We start from the raw sequence: 19525 nt of genomic DNA on the forward strand, positions 1-19525 counted from the left end.
GCCTGTCACGTGCTCTGACCTTGCCATCCTCCAACAAGTGGATGGGAACCAGCTCGGCCATGCCACCAATCTGACTCTCCTACTTATTAATGCCAGTCTGCTAATAATGAGTTCCATCTGATCCAGGACCTCATGGAGGAAGAGAATGACCTGGCCTGTATCACGGGGACCTGGGTGGGCGGTCTGAGAAGGGTGGCCCTCTCTCAGATGTGCCCCCCCAGGTTATACTGTACAGCATCAGGGCAGATTGGAGGGGAGGGGTGACAATAGAGACTCTATATATGCCAGTAGTACCACCTTGCTTTCGAGCCAGTGCCTAGAGTGTTTGCACCTTACTCTGGGGCATAGAGGTAGATCTGGAGTGGTGCTGGTGTGCCGTTCTCCCCGTGACCCAGCAATAACCATGCAGGGCTGGCTGAGTTCACTGTGGCCGCGATGTTGAAGTCACCCAGACTATTGATAGCCGGGGTCTTCAACATTCATGCAAAATTAGAACTATTTGGCCTGGCCATGGAGTTAATGGGTGCCATAACAGTCATGTACCTATCTCAACATGTCATCTGCCCTACACATTCAGCTGGCCACACTCTGGACCTGGTGTTCTTGACCACAAAGGTGGATAGTTATCTAAAGGTAGACACTGTGAATTGCCACCCTCTGTCATGGACAGTTCACTTCCCATTGAGATTCAACCTGTCTATCGCGACCCCCCATGGGGAGAACGGTCGGGCAGAAGCCCTCCCAGAATGGTTCCAAGAGACTCTGTGAGGGCTTCTGGCCGACCTGATAGATGACCTTGTTGAAGTCCAGGTCAATAGATGGTATCTGGAGACGACCCAGGCAGCTGACATGATTGCCCCCAAATGCCCTCTTCACTCCAGAGCTTGCACTGTTCCTTATTATACTGAGGGACTGTGAGCTATTAAGTTATCGAGATGGCTAGAGAGCAGGCAGAGAAGAGATCAGTCAGCACAAAGCAGGACTACATTCAAAACTATGGCCAATAATGCCATTAAACAGGCAAGAAAGACTTTTAACATCCAGAGGATTGGTGAGGCTGCGAACCAAAAAGTGGAATTGTTCCAGGTGGTCCATGACCTTCCCAGTTCTGGCCATTCAAGGCATTGTTTTGAGTTCACCAGTGATCGGTTTGCAGCCTTTTAAAGAACAATATTTATTTATTTATTTATTAAATTTATACCCCGCCCATTTAGACCCAAGTCTACTCTGGGTGCCTAACAATAAAAAATGGCATAAACGCGATAAAATAAAATAGAGAACAACAATAGTAATATCGTTCAAGATGGGGCCATTCGTGCCGATCTTGACTCCACCAGCAGTTTAACTGATCCAGGGGTGACCATTGCTGCCCCATTTCCCATTGCCCAGTTGGTTCAGTCTGACCCTGTAGTAAAGGAGGAAGCGTCCAGGGTGATGGCCCACCACCTCCTCGCTGGACTCTTGCCCAGCATGGCTGATCAGAGCCATGAAGGGGGCCATGATTGATTGGGTTATGAACATTATTAACTCATCACTGAGTAAATGCTTCCCTCCCATTTAAAAGAATAGTCCGACCCATCATCAAATGTCCCCAGTTAGTGTTGGAGAACCTTAACAATTTCTGTCCAATTGCTAACATACCATTCCTGGGCAAAGTGACTGAGAAAGTGGTGGCGAATCAGCTGCAGTCATACTTGGAGGAGCAGGTTTGCCTTGATTCATCCCAGTCTGGATTCAGGCCAGGACAGGGTACTGAGACATCACTGGTCGCGCTGCAGGATGACCTTTTAAGGCAGTGGTCAGAGAACAGGGGTAAATTGCCCCAAATGGGGTAAAAATGAAAATCCTGGGGGTAATGAGGACAGTCGCGGCAGGCATTTTACCCCCAGACATTTTATTTCCGACAATGCTGTGTGTAGGCGGGCATTCCATCACAGAGACAGCGAGCCCTGGCGAGGAACTGCACAGGGCACCCAGTTGTCCTCTTCGCCTCCAAAGTGAGGGGGAGGGTGGCGTACCAGGCCAGCTGGACTCTTTGCCCGGCAGAGCCCTAGCCAGGGCTCTCCTTCCTGTCCGCACCCATCTGCCCAGTGCACTGGTGAGGAGGCCCCCTTCCCACCCTGCCTCACCTGAGCTCATGGCCAGTGGACCTGCCGGACCTGTGGCGCCCGCCTCCCCTCGCCAAGGACGCAGTTTCCCAGCAGTGTGGCAGCTCCAGACTGGCTGCCTGGAAGGTGGCCACAGGTCCCGGGCGAGCGCAGAGGCGGGGTCGGCCACAGACGGCAAGAGCTGGGAGGGGGGGTAATGTCAACGTAAATAAATTTTTTTTTGGGGGGGAAGGTAAAAAAGTTCCCTGACCCCTGTTGTACAGTTGTGTTCAAAATTATTCAACCCCCACTGAAATTGAATGTTTTGGCCATTTTGACATTGATTTTGATCATTCAGTCATCTTGCTTACATTTACATGAAAGAGGCACTTGTAGGTCAGAGAAATATAACCTTAAGTTTATAATGAAATAACCACAAATGTCTTTTCTGTGCTCACATCATTATTAGTTTTTATTCAACCCCCAAGTGACATTCAATCTTAGTACTTAGTACAACATCCTTTTACAGTTATAACAGCTTTTAAACGTGAAGCATAGCTTGACACAAGTGTCTTGCAGCGATCTACGGGTATCTTCGCCCATTCTTCATGGGCAAAAGCCTCCAGTTCAGTCAAATTCTTAGGCTTGCGCACTGCAACTGCTTTCTTTAAATCCCACCAGAGGTTCTCAATCGGATTTAAGTCTGGTGACTGCGATGGCCACTCCAAAATGTTCCAGCCTTTCCTCTGCAACCATGCTCTAGTGGACTTGGAGGTATGCTTGGGATCATTGTCCTGTTGAAAGGTCCAACGTCTCCCAAGCCTCAGGTGTGTGACGGACTGCATCACATTTTCATCCAATATCTCCTGGTACTGAAGAGAATTCATGGTACCTTGTACACGCTGAAGCTTCCCTGTACCTGCAGAAGCAAAACAGCCCCAAAGCATTATTGACCCTCCGCCATGCTTCACAGTAGGCAAGGTGTTCTTTTCGTCATATGCCTTGTTCTTCCTCCTCCAAAAATAGCGTTGATCCATGGGCCCAAACAGTTCTAATTTTGTTTCATCAGTCCACAGAACAATATCCCACAACTTTTGTGGTTTGCCCACATGACTTTTGGCATACTGCAGTCGACTCTTCTTATTCTTGTGAGACAGCAAGGGGGTGCGCCTGGGGGTTCTGGCATGGAGACCTTCATTACGCAGTGTGCGCCTTATTGTCTGAGCTGAAACTTCTATACCCACATCTGACAAATCTTTTTTCAGTTCCTCAGCAGTCACACGGGGACTTTTCACCACTCTACGCTTTAGGTAGCGCACAGCAGTCAAAGTCAGCATCTTCTTTCTTCCACGACCAGGTAGCATTTCAACAGTGCCCTTTGCCTTGAATTTGCGAATGATGCTTCCTATGGTGTCTCTTGGTATGTTTAACTTCTTTGCAATCTTCTTATAGCCATTGCCCTTCCTGTGAAGAAAAATCACCTCTTCTCTTGTCTTCCTGGACCATTCTCTTGACTTCACCATGTTTGTAACCACACCAGTAAATGTCTAGAAGGAGCTGAGTATCACAGTCATTTTAAAGCTGCCTAATTGGTGCTTATTATGCTTGATTGGTGCTCGGTGACATCCACAGGTGTTTTCAATACCTGATCGAAAACACCTGAATGAACCTCTCTTCTTCAGAGTGGTAGTCTTTAAGGGGTTGAATAATTGTGGCAATGAAGAAACCACAAAAGAAACATTTACTACTATATTACATAAACAACTGATGTTATTTTAGTTGCATTTGGTTCTTTAAAACGTCCTTGTAGGATTTCATTCTGAATACAATTCCAAATGTACACTATAGTCCCTAAACCCCTTTACAGCATTGGGGGTTGAATAATTTTGAACACAACTGTAAGGGAAGCTGACGGGGCAGATTCACCCTGTTGGTACTCCTAGATCTCTTAGCAGCTTCTGATACCGTTGACCACAGTATACTCCTGGACAGTGTCCCTGAGGTTGGGATTAGGAGCTTAGCATTGAGCTCGCTCTGATCCTTCCTCGAGGACTGTGTCCAGAGAGTTTGGCTAGGGCAGGTGATGTTGGCATCCTGGGCTATTCAATGTGGTGTTCCTCAGGGATTGGCACTATCCCCAATACTGTTTAAGCCATTGGGGGAAGTCATCAGAAGTTTTGGAGTAAGGTGTTATACTATGCTGATGACATGCAACTCTATCTCTCCATTACCACCTCTGCAATGGATGCCATTTGGATGCTGGAGCATTGCTTGGTTGCAATACTGGAATGGACAAGGGCTAACAGGCTCAAACTGAACCAGGACAAAACAGAGATTTTGCTGCTGGGAGGGAACCTCTGATAGGTTGGGGGGATGGTCCAAGTTTAGAGACCAAGTGTGTAATTTGGGGACTCTTCTGGACCCGGCTCTTTCTTGGGAGTCCCAGATTGCAGCCATGTCCAGATCAGCCTTTAACCAGCTTAGGCTAAATGCCCAACTTTGCACCTACCTAGATGAGGACTCCCTCAGGACTTTGGTGCAGGCCCTGGTCATCTCTTGGATTGACTACGGCAATGCCCTTTATGTGGGGCTCGCCTTGAACCTGATCCAGAGACTTCAGTGGGTCCAGAATACGGCAGCCAGACTGGTGGTTGGTGCAAGCAAAATTGACCACATCACTCCAGTTTTGGCTCGCCTCCACTGGTTCAAGGTTCTGACACTCACATACAAAGCTTTCCACAGTTCGGGCCCATATTACTTGTAAGAGCATCTCTCTTTAATGTCATCTGTCTGACCCACTAGATCATCCCAGTCGAGGCTCCTCTGCGTGGCTCATATATCCTCTACAAGAGACAGGCCCTTCTTTGTGTTGGCTCCAACTATGTGGAACCAGCTTCCAGAGGAGCTCTGGCTAGCCCCCTTCCTGAGGACTTTCAGGAAGCAATTAAAGACACTGCTTTTCAGGGAGGCTTTCTACATTAACCCCAGCTGACCACTTTCTTCATCTTCTTTTCTCTCCCTTCCTCTTCTTCCCTACCCTCTTTTCTTCTATCTGCTTTGAAATTAGTCGATGCCATCTGTTTTTTTTTTAGGGTTATTGTTATCAGTTTTAATATTTCTGTTTTCATTTTTCCCCTATTTTAAGAGTTGTAACCTGCCAAGAGTAGTGCTGTGACACTAATGGCAGCGGGATACAAACTGAACGAACGGACAAACAAACGATAGTGGGAACAACACTTGCTGAATGCACAAGTGTTGGAAATGGTGCTTAGGTAGCCATATGTGAATGCTAACCAAAATCAAGACAAAGAGTGGAGCAGAAAGATAAGCCTGTATTCTCTCATAACATGAGTGTGGAAGCCAACAGTATCAAGGAGGGAAAAAAAGCTTATTTTTAAAGAATGTCAAATCCTTGATTATTACCTCATATCATCTCTAAATACACAAGACACTGTCACTGGATGGCATGGCTTAATCACTTATTTCATTGTTCCCATGCTAAAAAGGAATCTTTTTATATCTATATTTATAGAAGTTTTGCTTCACATCATGGGACTCGATAAGCTACTCATTCAAGTATCTCAGAAGAAGTTTAGCATGAATACAAAAATGACTAAAACCATATCCATGTAAAGATTTTATCATTTAGCTGAAACCCAACCAACAACATGAACACAGGAGAAAGTTTCACTAAACTGTCCGTATTACAATGAAGATGTATACACCTGTTTTTAAGTTGCCCTGAACATTTTTTGGGGGTAGAAAGACTGGACATGGATTTCACAAACTATTAATATTTATCCTACTTAGAATAAAGTTATATAGAGCTGAAATAGTTAATTCTCCCATGTGCTGGGATTAAAGTCTCATTGTTGCATTGGCCATGCCTCCTCCTTGCACAGCTAACACTAAATGGCCCAACTACACAGGTGGGGACTAGCAGCCAAGTTGAGATTCTGTAGTTCGGATTTGTATGTTTTGCCCTGGAATCTGCAGTGAGACTTCTTAAATGTAATCTTAGCTTTGGGTGAGTACTCAGAGAGAAGTGGCTAGGATAATATTAAAAAGGCTCTTGGTTTTCTAGCAATTTTATGGGTAGCTGTATTTAACTGGGGTAAGTACAGTAGTAAAATGTCCAAGGAAATGTTACCAGGGTCATACTGAAGAACAATTCAATATTAAAGCAACATTTGGCTGGGTGAATTTAGGGTACTACTAATTTCATATTTTATTCTGGCACAAAGTTTGTTTCTACAATTAATGTCACGTTTATTCACTCCTTCCCACTATGTACCATTCTTAAAAATGGGGATTATTTTAAAGTTCTCCAAAATTATCAAAACTCAACTTGGAGGGGCTTAGCCTTAAAAATCTAACATAATGTAACACTATTCTAGTTTATCATTACCTTTGACTATGTTCCATTCTTTTTCTTATTATTCATGTTTGTTACTGTGATGACTTTTATAAGCCATTTTGGAACATTCTAAGGGCTGTGAATTGAGAGATAAATGTTTCAGGCAAGTATATTCTATACAAGCTATTCCTTGCATTCATGATTGCTTCTCTTTTCTACTTAAAGAACAGTAATATGGATTTTCATTAATGCTACAATACAGATACATTTGTTTTTACCGTTTTATCCCTGAGACGCTCCCCATGTACAAGAAAATCAGGACAGCCATTTTCTTCCTGGTGAACGACTTTGAAAACGGTGACGCAGCTTAGTCCACCCCCTCCAAGTGGTAACCATCCACCACTTGAGTCATCACGGGTCATCACCACAGCTCGCACACAGGCATAACTATTACTGAAATAGATAAAGGAGAAAAGATAATTAATATCTCCATTCATTTAGTGTACTTTTTACCTAAACCAAGTCACAATGTAGTCATTTCCATAGTTCAAACTATTCTGAATGTTTTATTTGCATACCATAATTATCCACAGAAGATTGGTTCCCAATCTTGGGTCCCCAGATGTTCTTGGACTACAACCCCCAGAAATCCTGGCCAGTGCAGCTGGTGGCTTCTGGATGTTTTAATATACGAACATTTGGAAACCCAAGGTTGGGAATCACTGGCTTATACTTTCCAGGAAATTTCCTGCACAGCATTCCTAACTGGTCCAAAATTGTTTAGGAAAGTTCTGTGACACTGTAGTAAGCCCACAGCTAGACAACTAGGTCCTCAAGAAGACAACGGGTATTGAGAGCTGAGGCCCAGAGATAGTGTCAGGAATTACGAATGATACCAATTTGACAATGGATGCCAGCATGAAAACCACGCCATTTACTGACTGAGAAAAAGTTCAAATTTAACAAATCTTGTCTTCCCAAATTCAATGCACAAAGTTGGCTGTGATAGTCTCACATCAGAATGTATGGCAAGAGAGCAATGTTCAGTTCTGGTAACCATGACAACACTTCAGCTGAAATACTCCTGTTTGCATTCAACTGTATATTCTCCAGTTTGGTGAGAAAGGAATCGGCACGGACTGGACAGCAATACCCTACTACGGAAAAGAATAAAGTGATAATAATGCCCACTCATTTGCTTTTTAAGAAGATCCACTTAACTGCCCAGCAAATGTGTGGCTAACTGTTATGAATTTTTCATTAAGTGATTATGGAAGGTCAATATTCAGGGAAAAAAATTAAACATCACTTGGATTAACATCTTATTTAGATTCTTTCCCTATGACAGGTTGATATCAAGGGCCCACTGGAAGGAATTAATGATTAGATGAATTCCTTTCCCCCATGGCTGCTTTTGAGCCACACAGCCTGTCAAACTCACTGCGAATCCTATTCGCTATGCCAAGATGCGTCTCTTCAGCTGCCTTGCATTTGGAGGTGGCCTTCAATCGGTGGAATGTCAAGCCTGGTTGCATGCATTCCGATTCTGGTTGAAGGTGGTATATGCTCCCACAACCAGTTGGTATTTAAACTATTTACAAAAAGATGCCTTTACCAACTCATGGCACAAGGGATTTACTGACAAATTACATCTCTTAGGCTTCTCTATGGACTTCTTCCTGAGTCAGCCTTACGACAACATTAAGACAATGCTTGTGCAACGCATTAAAGACATAGATCTCCAGTACTCACTAGCAGGTGCAGACAGGACTTGCTCACCAACGTACTTTGGTATAAATTTTAACTTTCCAAAGTTACCAAACTATCTATATCAAATCAATGTACCAAGGTATCGTTTTGCCTTCTCAAGGGCTAGGTTCAATTGCTTTCCCTCAGCCTTGTTAAAAGAGCGCTTTAATAACATTCCTTATGGAGAAAGGATATGCCCCTGTGGGGAAGAAACAGTTGAGTCCCTGGCACACACCATTCTACAATGTAGTTTATATGAGTCTGAACGTACCCGTTACCTCTACCCAATAATGTGTAAATGCATTAGTATACCTCCTGCAGACTACCTTAAGTTTCTGCTGTCCGGCGAGAATCAATAAATATCACAGTCAGTGGCTAAGTTTCTGTTCTCAGTTTTAAGAATTCGTAAAGTGTTGTGTTAAGACAGATGCAATTCAAGTTTTATATTCCTCTTATCTTCTAATATCTAACTTATTTTGTATATTTTATGTAATGTTTTTTATTCTTGTATTTTTGGGTCTATGACCGTACAATAAACTCAACTCAACTCAACACTTAACTTGAACGTCTTATTAGGGTTGCTGTAAGTAATTTCCGACATGATGGCACATTACAACAACAGGGACTCACATACAATGCATGGTTACAGAGCGGTTTCAGTATCCTCTGACAAAATGCTGTGCTTTGCATGTGCCTCTGTCACAATAAATCTAAGAACTGCTGAACAATCCATAAGAGCAAAGACATGAATAACTGAGCCAACTAAACGTTGAGGGCTTTTTCACTACTAAAATCCTACTAACTAGACCCAATACTATGTTGAATTAGTTTCCTCTTCAGATTTGTGCTTCCATGATGGGAAAAAATCCACATATTCTCCTGTCATTTATAAATAAATAAAATGAAATGATCTATAGTAAAATTTCAAAAAATATCTGGGATTGGCAGGACAATTAAAAGGCCAAAAAGAGTTACAAACTAGTACAATTGCTTGGTTGAGCTTTAAAGAAAATTCTAATTTATATTGAGACAATGAACCCTATGTGGTCATCGCAAATTTCCTTTTGCTTTACTTGTCAAAGAAGAAACTATTTTCTGTTCACCTGGCTTCTTCTGACTTCTATATAAACCATTCCAAATTGTGAAAGATTGTATATAATAAATCTTGTATATAATAAATCTCTCACAGTGGTTGAGAGATTAATTACCATATTGCCATAATCAACTACTTTCAGCTATATTTTCAAAAAAGTCCCTCCCCTTCCCAAGAAAGAAGCTAACTAGAGATGGAAATGAACTGCCAGTTTAGCAGAGAGCCAAACATATCAAAACAGGTGTTCCATGGTTTGAAGCCCCAATGTATTCTTAGGGCAACCTCTTCTATTAAAATGAAATAGCATAATGCTACATTTTTCAAAAATTACAGCTGCAACAAATAAAACACATATTTTCAGTTGCCTTTAAAGCCCTGTTAAAATTAGCCAAAAGGAAACCAGCCATATCTTATTTAGGAGAGACTTCACTGTGGTTGGGGTGATTTCTGAGAATGTTCATCCTCTAGTGCTTGCAAGCCTTTTTAATTTTAGTGGCAGTCAGAGAGAAAGGCTTCCAAAGATTATACTAAAATTCACAGAGACCATGAAGAAGAACCAGATTGCATTTAACAGGGCTTCTCCAGTTTCCCCTCCCTCAATCTGCTTTTGGAGGACTGCTGAAAAATAGGGTAGGTAGCACATGGTATTAGGAGCTGAAGATGCAAAGCAGAGTTGGCTAGAATGGACATGTTGCATACCTGTAACTGCAGTTGTTTGAGTGGTCATCTGTGAATTTGCACATGGGAGTTCATTCTGTATCTGCACAACCACCCTCAGAATCTTTTAAAGCAGTGGTTCCCAAGCTTGGGTCCCCAGGTGTTCTTCTACTAAAACTCTGAGAAGCCACTAGATAGGATGGTTGGGAATTCTGGGAGTTGTGGTCCAGGAACATCTGGGGACTCAAGGTTAGGAACCACCAAGAATGTTATGTGTTATGACACACCTTCTCTACTATGCATGTTCCCCACTGGTATGAACTCCACAGCATAGTCCTACTGGACTACAGTCAAGACTCAATTGATGTTGGTGATGGTGTGCCAGGTGCTGATCTATGGCACTAATCAAGTGGTGTTGAAATGCTGAAGAATTATAGGGCAGTAGATCTTAAGGCTGTGAAAAGTCAAAGCTGCTGCTTGGATTTCTTATCATCAGAGTGCTTAGAAATATTAGTTTATCTGTATCTGGATTGTTGGGCAGACTGTCTAATGTACAGAATGATGTGGGAGGTGGCTTTTGTCCATCTAAGGAGTATCTGGTGGATGTTGAAAGGTATGGACATCTCCAGTAGGGATGGTAGGGCCTTTGGTGAGTTTGTGAAAAAAAGACCATACATTTATCTAAAATATCTATAATTCTTTTGTTGTAGAAGCTATCCATGATATTGTTAGTCCTGGTGTTCTCTAGCCTCTGAGAAAAACACCTGAGATGTTCTCTCAGAGGTGGTTAGAAGGCAACTGAGGGTAGCCCTCAGGGCAGGGAATATTTGTGTGTCCTAACACTTCTTTAGGCTCTAGAATAGAGATGAAGATATTCATATTTGCATACAAATATTAATATCCCTGTGGAGCTGGACACAATGAGGTCTGATTGTCCACTCACACATCTTGCTGCAGCGCCATGCTTCCAATAGTGCCTGGAGACTTCTCTCTTCCTACTTGGCTGGCCACTCAGCAGCTGTGCAGAAGACTTGTCCTCCCACCCCCTGCCTGGAGTGGCCAGCCAAGAAGGAGGAGAGTGGAGCTCTGGGTTCCATTGGAAGGATGAGCAGGACTAGCGCCACAACAGGACACATGAGTGGATGGTATGGTACTAAGGGTCGGACCTTCGTTAGGTCCAGCTGAGTGGGGATATTGGAATATAAATATCCCCATCTCTATTCTAGAAAATTCTGAGGACTTTAATGAAAGTGCATAACGAACCCACATGTGTGATTTCACATGTCCCTGCTTGCATGGAAGAGAAACTAATGCCCAACCCGTAATAAATAGAAAGGAAAAATAATCAATGGTCAAAATCCTGTAAACTGGATTAAAAATAAACCCACTGAATCAATATGGATTTCACAAATCAAGTCCTTAGCAGTGGTCGCCAACGTTGGACCTCCAGATGTTCTTGGACTACAACTCCCAGAAGCCTTTACCACCACCTCTGGTGGCCAGGATTTCTGGGAGTTGGAAATCCAAGAGCATCTGGAGGCCCAAGGTTGGGGACCACTGCTCTATAGGTTCCATTGATTAAAATGGATCTACTCTGAGATTTACTTTAGCATAGCAAATGTAAACTAAGCAAAGCAAAAGGATTTAGCCAAACATTTCCTTACAATCTTGGCCTTGTTAGATCAACTGGATTTGTCGGGTTATTTTCTTTCAGGTTACAAACTTGTTACGCTCTTAAATAAAAATAAAATAAAATAAATAAAAATACATTTTTGCTATTATTACCACTATTCTGTAACACTCACAGTGTTAAAATTGATTATATATAACTTGGACATTTTAGCTTATTTGTCCTCACCCACCAAAAACTGTCAATTACATTAACTTCAAAATGCTAATGTGAAAGCCAGTTTGACGCAATGATTAGCGAAATAGATTTGGATTTGGGCACTGTTCTGAGTAGCGTTTGTGACAGACTCTTTAAAAGCATTTGCCTAGTCTCATTTCCTTATCTGTAAAATAGAAATGACAGTCACTTAACTCTCAAGACTGGTCGACGAGCAATTAGATAAACAATTTCAGTATTTAGGACATTAATTTGCAAAATGTACAAGGTTGTATAGAACAACATTCAATTCCCAATACACACTACTCACAGTTCCTCATTTTAATATTGTTCAAGTCAACTAAGTCAAGTAAGATGTTAAGTCAAGCATTAGTGCTTATCAAGCCATTGCCAAAACATTTGTTTCCTTAGAAGCTGATCATGTATGAAGAATGGTCTCACATGTAATACAATGCCAAGCCAGCATTTCTGTTTTTCAAAAGTGAGCATGCACCAGCACACCTGCATACACACAAGTTAATTTATTTTTCTCCTAACAGTTCCAATACTCTGGGTATCATGAAAAGCTACCTACAGCTATTCAACTCTGAATGTTTTGCTAAAGAAATCAGTAAGCCACCATGGGTAGTCTTCTTCTAGTTTTCAATCTATACAAACCACCAAGAAAACCTTTTTCCAATTACCTGTTTGCAGTCCTGGATCACATGTTTGTAAATCCATGAGCTTCTGTATCACTGGTGTTTATCTCAATAAGACAGTTGCTTTCAGGAGCACTGTGAGTGGCAAGGATTTACTGTATCAAACAAAACACCACTTGCCAAGTTAGGCAATATAGTTTCTACCACATAATGCAAATGCCCAAGATGTTATCTTCAGTAGGCAAGTAAAACAGACCAATGTACACACCTTAGCAAACATAGATCTGCAATCTTGAAACAGTTAAAAAGCACATAATTTCAGAAAATCATAGCCTATCTGATGTGTTCGTTATTGCAACAAAATGCCATCTGATCCAAGAACACTGGACACAAGAAAGTCTATATATTCACTGTGACTACACTACAAAGTTACAGCAGTCTGACAACATTTTAAATGTCATCACTGCACCTTAAGCAATCCTAGATCCACAATACAGTGAGATATTTAGAATTCCCATGGCGTAGTTTAGGGGAAAGCACTAGAACATAATTCATTGAATTATAAATCCCACAATTCCTTAGGATTCAGCTGAAGCAGTTATGGTGGAATCAAACTGATATAGCTGTGTCATGTAGGTAAACACAATACTTTAACGTCACATGATTTTAATCTGGAAGATAACACCTGATATCACTTCTTCACAATAAATGCCAGACTTTGGCTCATTCCTTCCATTCTGTTCAGTTACACTATCATTTTATGCACAGTATAACAGCTGAAGAAGGTTGTAGCTAAAACATCTTACCTTTAGGTAAAGGTAAAGGTTCCCCTTGACATTTTTAGTCCAGTCGAGTCTGACTCTAGGGGGCGGTGCTCATCCCCGTCTCCAAGCCATAGAGCCAGCATTTGTCCGTAGACAGTTTCCGTCATCATGTGGCCAGCGTGACTAGACACAGAACGCCGTTACATTCCCACTGAGGTGGTACCTATTTATCAACTCGCATCTGCATGCTTTAGAACTGCTAGGTTGGCAGGAGCTGGGACAAGCGACAGGAGCTCACTCTGTTGCGTGGATTCGATCTTATGACTGCTGGTCTTCTGACCCTGCAGCATAGGCTTCTGCAGTTTAGCCCGAAGTTACCTTTAAGCCTTCAATATTCCATTACATAGACTTTTTTTCTCTCTGCATCTACCCACATATTTTTAACTAGCTTATGCAATGGTAATGTCAGCTCCATAGTAGCTGACATATAGACCAATTCCTGGATGCCTTGAGGCTCTTTTTACTATACAGTCTCTCATTTTGTATTGTTCCATTCATTTCTGCTCTTAGGTTGCATTCCAGCCTGTACTTACAAGGTTTTGGTAGCAACCTAACTGACAAGAAATCACGGACTATTTTCTAACCTATCCATGTAGGACTTAGAGATTTGATCCTGCTCAGGTTCTGCACTGAATCTATACTCCATACAGACAATTTTTGGATATGTAGGACATAAGCAGACTTCCAGTCCATCCTAGGCAAAATACTGCAAATTAAAATCAAGCAAACTGGTCAAGTACAAGATGTTCCACTATCTGCAGACCAAATGTACTTGCCAAAGAGAAATTCTAACCTCTATTCACATAAAACAATGTCCTAAGAGCAGTCAAGATAAACAAGTCTACTTTTATTTAGGGAAACAGGAACTTTATTTAAGCAAGATGAAGGACTCACTCACTGCCAGCCTGCACTAAGGGATGTAAGGTTACTTAGAATTCCATACCTTGGAACAGAAAATCTTTGTCTTGTGTGTTAGACGGCAAACTGTTGACAAATGAATTCTTGCAGAGGTTTTAGTGCAACATCATATGTTTTATCACTAATTTCTTTTTAAAGAAGTTGCCATGATTCAATCACATTCTAGAGCAGCGATGAACCTACTGAACACATGCCACAGAGGCACGCGTAAACCTTTCTGCTGGCACCGAGCTATAAGTCGCCAGATCGCTACTCCCCCCCCCCCCGCACAGCCAAACCTGAGAAGGTGGCTGCAGCCACAGTGCTGGCACTTTGGCAGGCAGATCCGGAGTAGTTGGTGCTAGCAGCGGATCCGGAGTGGGGTCTCAAGGCACCTCTGTGCCGGGATTCTCTGTTCTGCCGCCACTTCCGGTTCCGCCACCACCACCTGCTGTTTGGTTTTTTCCTGTTTGGGCATGCAAGCCCAAAAAGGTTCGCCACCACTGCTCTAGAGTGGGCATTAGCAACAGAACAATGGGCTGAGCTATGTGACAATGAATAGGTGGGCCTCTGCTCTTGTACAGAAGATTGCAAAAGGACCAGGTAACATTGTGTCAGATGGGGACACACATCCGAGGGAGCAAAACCAGAATTATCAAGTTCAAGCTTCCCATAGTGGATGTGAATTTCTACTTTTATGTCCAGCTCACATTAATAACTGACTACCCTCATTCCTATAGGAAAGGTACTGAAGGAAGGGTGACCTGTGGTGGTCAGAGGGACCTAACAGGTTGTGCCACAGATCTAATTTAAATACTGAATTTCACTGAAATAAAATGCAACCTCAGGCAGATATTTGCTATTAATGTTCCCTTCTAAGCCACATGGGATTGCGACACTCCATTAGGTACACACAGCCGAGCAAGTGTATCATCCGCCCATTTGCTTTCGTTTCCGGCTGGAACACCAAGTGCAGAGGGCAGATCATTCGTGTAGAGCTCCAGTAAATTAGAGGCAACATTGTTTCCTATATGGAGAAGCAACTTGGTTTTCCTGAAATGGCTGTGTTTTGGTGGTCTGCAATTACTGTTTGCTCTTTCAGAAGCCTTATTTCTTTCTGATTTTAAAAAGTTAATATTTTCTATCTAAATCTCCTATAGTAACATGTCTAATTGCCAATGTAACATACAAGAACTAAAATTATCTGTGTTACCATCAAATGATAAAGGGCTGCAATTTTTACTACTTTTCTGAATTGGAGAAGATGATATAATTATGAATAAACACACTGAATAAACACTGAATCAAAATGTCAGTATAAATCTATTATACGTATTGATCAACCAATTAAAAGAGTTCTTAAGTAACAGTATGAGAAATTTAATATACTTTCATTTTAGTTAGTCTTATTTGTAGGCTGCCTTTTCCTCAACAAAAGGACTCAAGGTGCTATTATTTTATATTTGAAATAATTAACATTAATATTAATAATACTAATATCAATCATAACACTGATACCAGTAACAATGACTCCCAGAAGGGAAGCTGTGTTTGTAGTCTATTACAACAAAATCAACTATTAAAAAGTAACTATCAACCAGATAGGTGGGGCATAAACAAAACAAACAAACAAACAAACAAACAAACTAGTTTTATTTGATACAAGATTCGTGGTTAGTCTTTACAGTGCCATATGACTTTTCATTGGTTTTTGTCACAAACAACTATGTTGATCACTCTGAAGGCTAAAATCCTCTTACTGTGGTTAACAACCAATAGCACTCGCAGGATGATATTCTACACGGGATAATTAAAACACCAAGAGCATGTCCTATAAGAAGACTCAGTCCTTCTCCCTACTCCCACATTCTTAGAGTATATCTGTGTACTTAGCTGGCTGCATAGTGGTTTAGCCTTCTAGGTGTGGAGCCAGCAGTTGGGAGTTCAATTCCCCACTGTGCCTCCTGTGAGTAGAGTCAGCCCTGAGTATCTGGAAAACTCTGAAATAGGTTGTTATAAGTCAGATTGTCTTGACAGCACATGATGATGACCTATATTACATAATTTTAGCACTTCGATGCCACTTCAGCCACTGTCCTGAGAACTTTTGGGGTTCTCCCCAAAAAGGCCACCTTGGGTTCTTTTGGGGAAAAAGGCGGGAGAGAAATATTTTAAATAAATAACTGGGATTTGCATTTGGTAAAATACTTAGAATTTTGCACTTGAGGCTCTGCTGCTGTTGTTAAGGGAAATGGACAAGATCTTTCTGGTAGGGAATTTTAAGTACCTCATCAAACTACAAATTTCTAGAATGCCCAGGATGAAGCTACAATAGTTGAGGTGGAATCAAAGTGCTGCAACTTAGTCCAAGAATCATAATACCCAGGTCAAAAATAGCATAGGACATTAAAGTCATGGCATATGATAATGTTTTTAAGCAGGTCACTGTAATGGCATTTCCACTATCTGCAAGTTTCATATCACTTAGATATGTCCTTATGGTGAAGCACCTGAGCCCTGTTCAGGCATCATAAACTCTGACAGTAGCAATATGTTTAGCGTCTCGACATGTCTCCTCTCCCATTTAGCTTCTTCATGCCTTGCCTTCAGTGCCAAGTTTGAAAATGAGAGGTTCCTGCTTGTGATCAAAAACTTGCTTCTGATTTAAAAAAAAAACAACAACTAGGAACCCAGCCCTTTCAAACCTCACAATGAAATCATAAAAAGTGACAACAGAGAGAAGAGAGCTAGGCACTTCTCTAGAATCGTGTTCACGATGTCAGAGTTTGTGATGCCTGAATAAGGCTCTGGATAAATTTAGGGCTATAATGAAGAAAAGAAAACCTATCATAAATCTTTTGTGCACACCACATAAAACAGCAGAGATTTATGTTTTTGTAGTTTTCTAAGTATGTAACTTTTCCAGTCAATTTAGAAAACCTGGAACAAGCACAACAAAGTATCGTTAGGCAGACTTCACTGAAACAAAAGAAACTTAATGCTTAAAAATGTAATCAAAGTACACACAGCCTGGAAAAAAACCTGTACAGTATTTTCTAAAAATATAAAATAATGATATATAGGATGTCAGTTGTTTTCCCTCTCTGATTCTTAAAACAGGATTCACAGCAAGTTACTGAATGCTGGCTTAACACAAAGCAAGTTTTCAATTAGCATCCATTCATGAAAAGGTAAGTTTTAGTCATTTATAATTATTTCTTCCCATACTAGAATCAGGCATAGCAGGAAATTCAAAAGCTCTCTATCCCTTAAGTCAACTCCTCCCTGATGACAGAGCATAAAGTCCTTAAAATACTCAATGAAAGTTGTTTGACTACTTGTTCAACGAATGCATTTATAGCCTTATTTTAAATTTACTTCAGTATGATAGCCACTCTGATTCCACAATACAAAAACACAGAATAGAATAGTAAGTCAAATTAAAAGGGGCAAAAAATTTAAGAGAAGTAAAAAAAAAGAGGAGGAGAAGCCAATCAACCAGAAACAGCTTAGAAAAAGTTTTCGAAGAGGTGTTAGTATCTTATGCCATGTTAGTTTGTGCAAGCCTATCAGGCCAAAAGCAAAACAAAACAATAAAAAAATGAAGACAAAAATGTGGCACCTTTAAGACTTACTGCTATATTTTATTGTGACTGGTCTGAGGAAGCAGACAGTGGCTCACATTAAATTATAGCAGTTAGTTTTTAAGATGTCCCAATTTTTTTGTCTTCTTCATTTTTATTGTTTTTGGCCTGATACAGCTGGGAAAAATACTACTTTCTCAGGAAAAACTTTGGTACCTGTGTTGTGGTACGTATAAAGGTTATGGTCTAGTAGGCAGTATTTTACTAACTAACCGGAAGGGGTAGCCTTGGAACTTGTTCAGCAATGGGCAAATTAGGTCATTCCTGATTTGTCCATAAAATGGGGAGTATAAAAGCATATGCGCAAGAAATTTAGGGGATCTTTTTCCACATGAGTGGAATCTTTCTTGGCATTGGATTCCCTGAAGTCTGCCCTGAAGTTTTTCCTAGCTGCAATGCGTAACAGGGCGGAGCGGAGTTTGTTCTAATTACCAAAATCTCTCAATGAACCTATCTCCCCGTAATCCCTCTCATTGTTCTTACTTTACACTCTTTTTCTGTATGGGTCATATGACCGTAATAAAATTATCTGTAACTTTTTGTACTTTTCTGTATTTCCCTGAGCCCTATTGTTTTGTAACAATTCATTCCTATGCAAGGACATCAGTATGTGACAACAGAAAGGGTACAGCTACACCACTGTGCAATATCACTGCATTTGCTGCACTGAAAGCTTTTGTAACCTGCTACTTTCCCTTACATTTTGTAACTTCCTTAAGGTATCATCAAGCTGCATGGATTTGCCTATGAACAACAGTCAGCTTTTTCCTCAGATCATAGCAAAACATGCAGAGGTTGGGGAGGGAAGTTGAACCACAAAGGATGTGAAGTCCAAGGTGGGGGCAAGGACCTCTCCTGTTCTAATTACTAGGAGGCACTTCATAGAAGTAATGCATACACTCTTGCCATTCTTCTGCCAATACTGTTTCACTTCCTTTCCCCCCACTTATGAGTGCTGTAGAGCAGTGGTCCCCAACCTTTCCTGAGTTGTGGACCAGATGGGGGGTGGGGCACCCCCATGCTCATGGGTAGGCGGGCCCCACTCTGCGGAGCGTGCATGTGCTCGCTTGCAGAGGCAAGGGGTGCACTCGCAGGTGGGAGGGGCACCAGTGCATGCAGGGGGTGGGTCGTGCATGCGGATGGGCGGCGGGAGATATGTCTCCGTGGCCCAGTCCTGCCATGGCCAGGGACCAGCACCGGGCCGTGGACTGGGGGTTGGGAACCTCTGCTGTAGAGCACCAGAAATAGATAAGCAGTAACCAGTAACTAAATAGTTCTAAAGGCTGAAGATATATGCTTATTTATTAGATGTATATCCTACTAATTTGTGTAAGGTCTTAAACAGATTATACAAATTGAAAAGCATGTAATATATATCATGGAGAAGGATTATGTTTATCCAGTTGCACTTCTTCTGGGGCTAGTTATTAAGGGTGAGCTATCTATTTTTTAACCTCCATAAGTCACAGAGCAATTGCTTGACATAACAGTGGAGCTGGAAGGGATCTCTGAGACCACCTAGTCCAACACTCTGCCAGTGCAGAAACTGACTAGAATATTCCTGATAGATGGTCATTTAGCTTCTCTTTACAAACCTTCAATAAGGAAGGTCTAACACTTTCCAAAGCAATCCATTCTATGAAAGACAGCTGCTTCTTACTGTTAAGAAGCTTTTCCCAATCTTTAGTCAGAATCTCTTTTCTTGCAATCTGTGGCAGCAGAGTTATTACTGG

General features: G+C 41.6%; 1 protein-coding gene across 3 annotated transcripts in view; it reads right to left on the minus strand.

Moving 5' to 3' along the window:
• The window catches only part of SPRED1 (sprouty related EVH1 domain containing 1), a 111581-nt gene that overhangs the window by 51586 nt on the left and 40470 nt on the right, over positions 1-19525 (minus strand). For 2 of the 3 annotated variants that reach the window (XM_020806170.3, XM_078391822.1), the window contains exon 2: positions 6723-6897. In XM_020806170.3, the coding sequence (XP_020661829.1) occupies positions 6723-6897 (175 nt within the window). Of the gene's footprint in view, positions 1-1641; positions 1780-6722; positions 6898-19525 lie in introns of those variants that run through there. The other variant, XM_072986304.2, reaches the window with a different exon arrangement.

Source organism: Pogona vitticeps, chromosome 1 (genome assembly GCF_051106095.1).
Source record: "Pogona vitticeps strain Pit_001003342236 chromosome 1, PviZW2.1, whole genome shotgun sequence".
NCBI classification, from domain to species: Eukaryota; Metazoa; Chordata; class Lepidosauria; order Squamata; family Agamidae; genus Pogona; species Pogona vitticeps.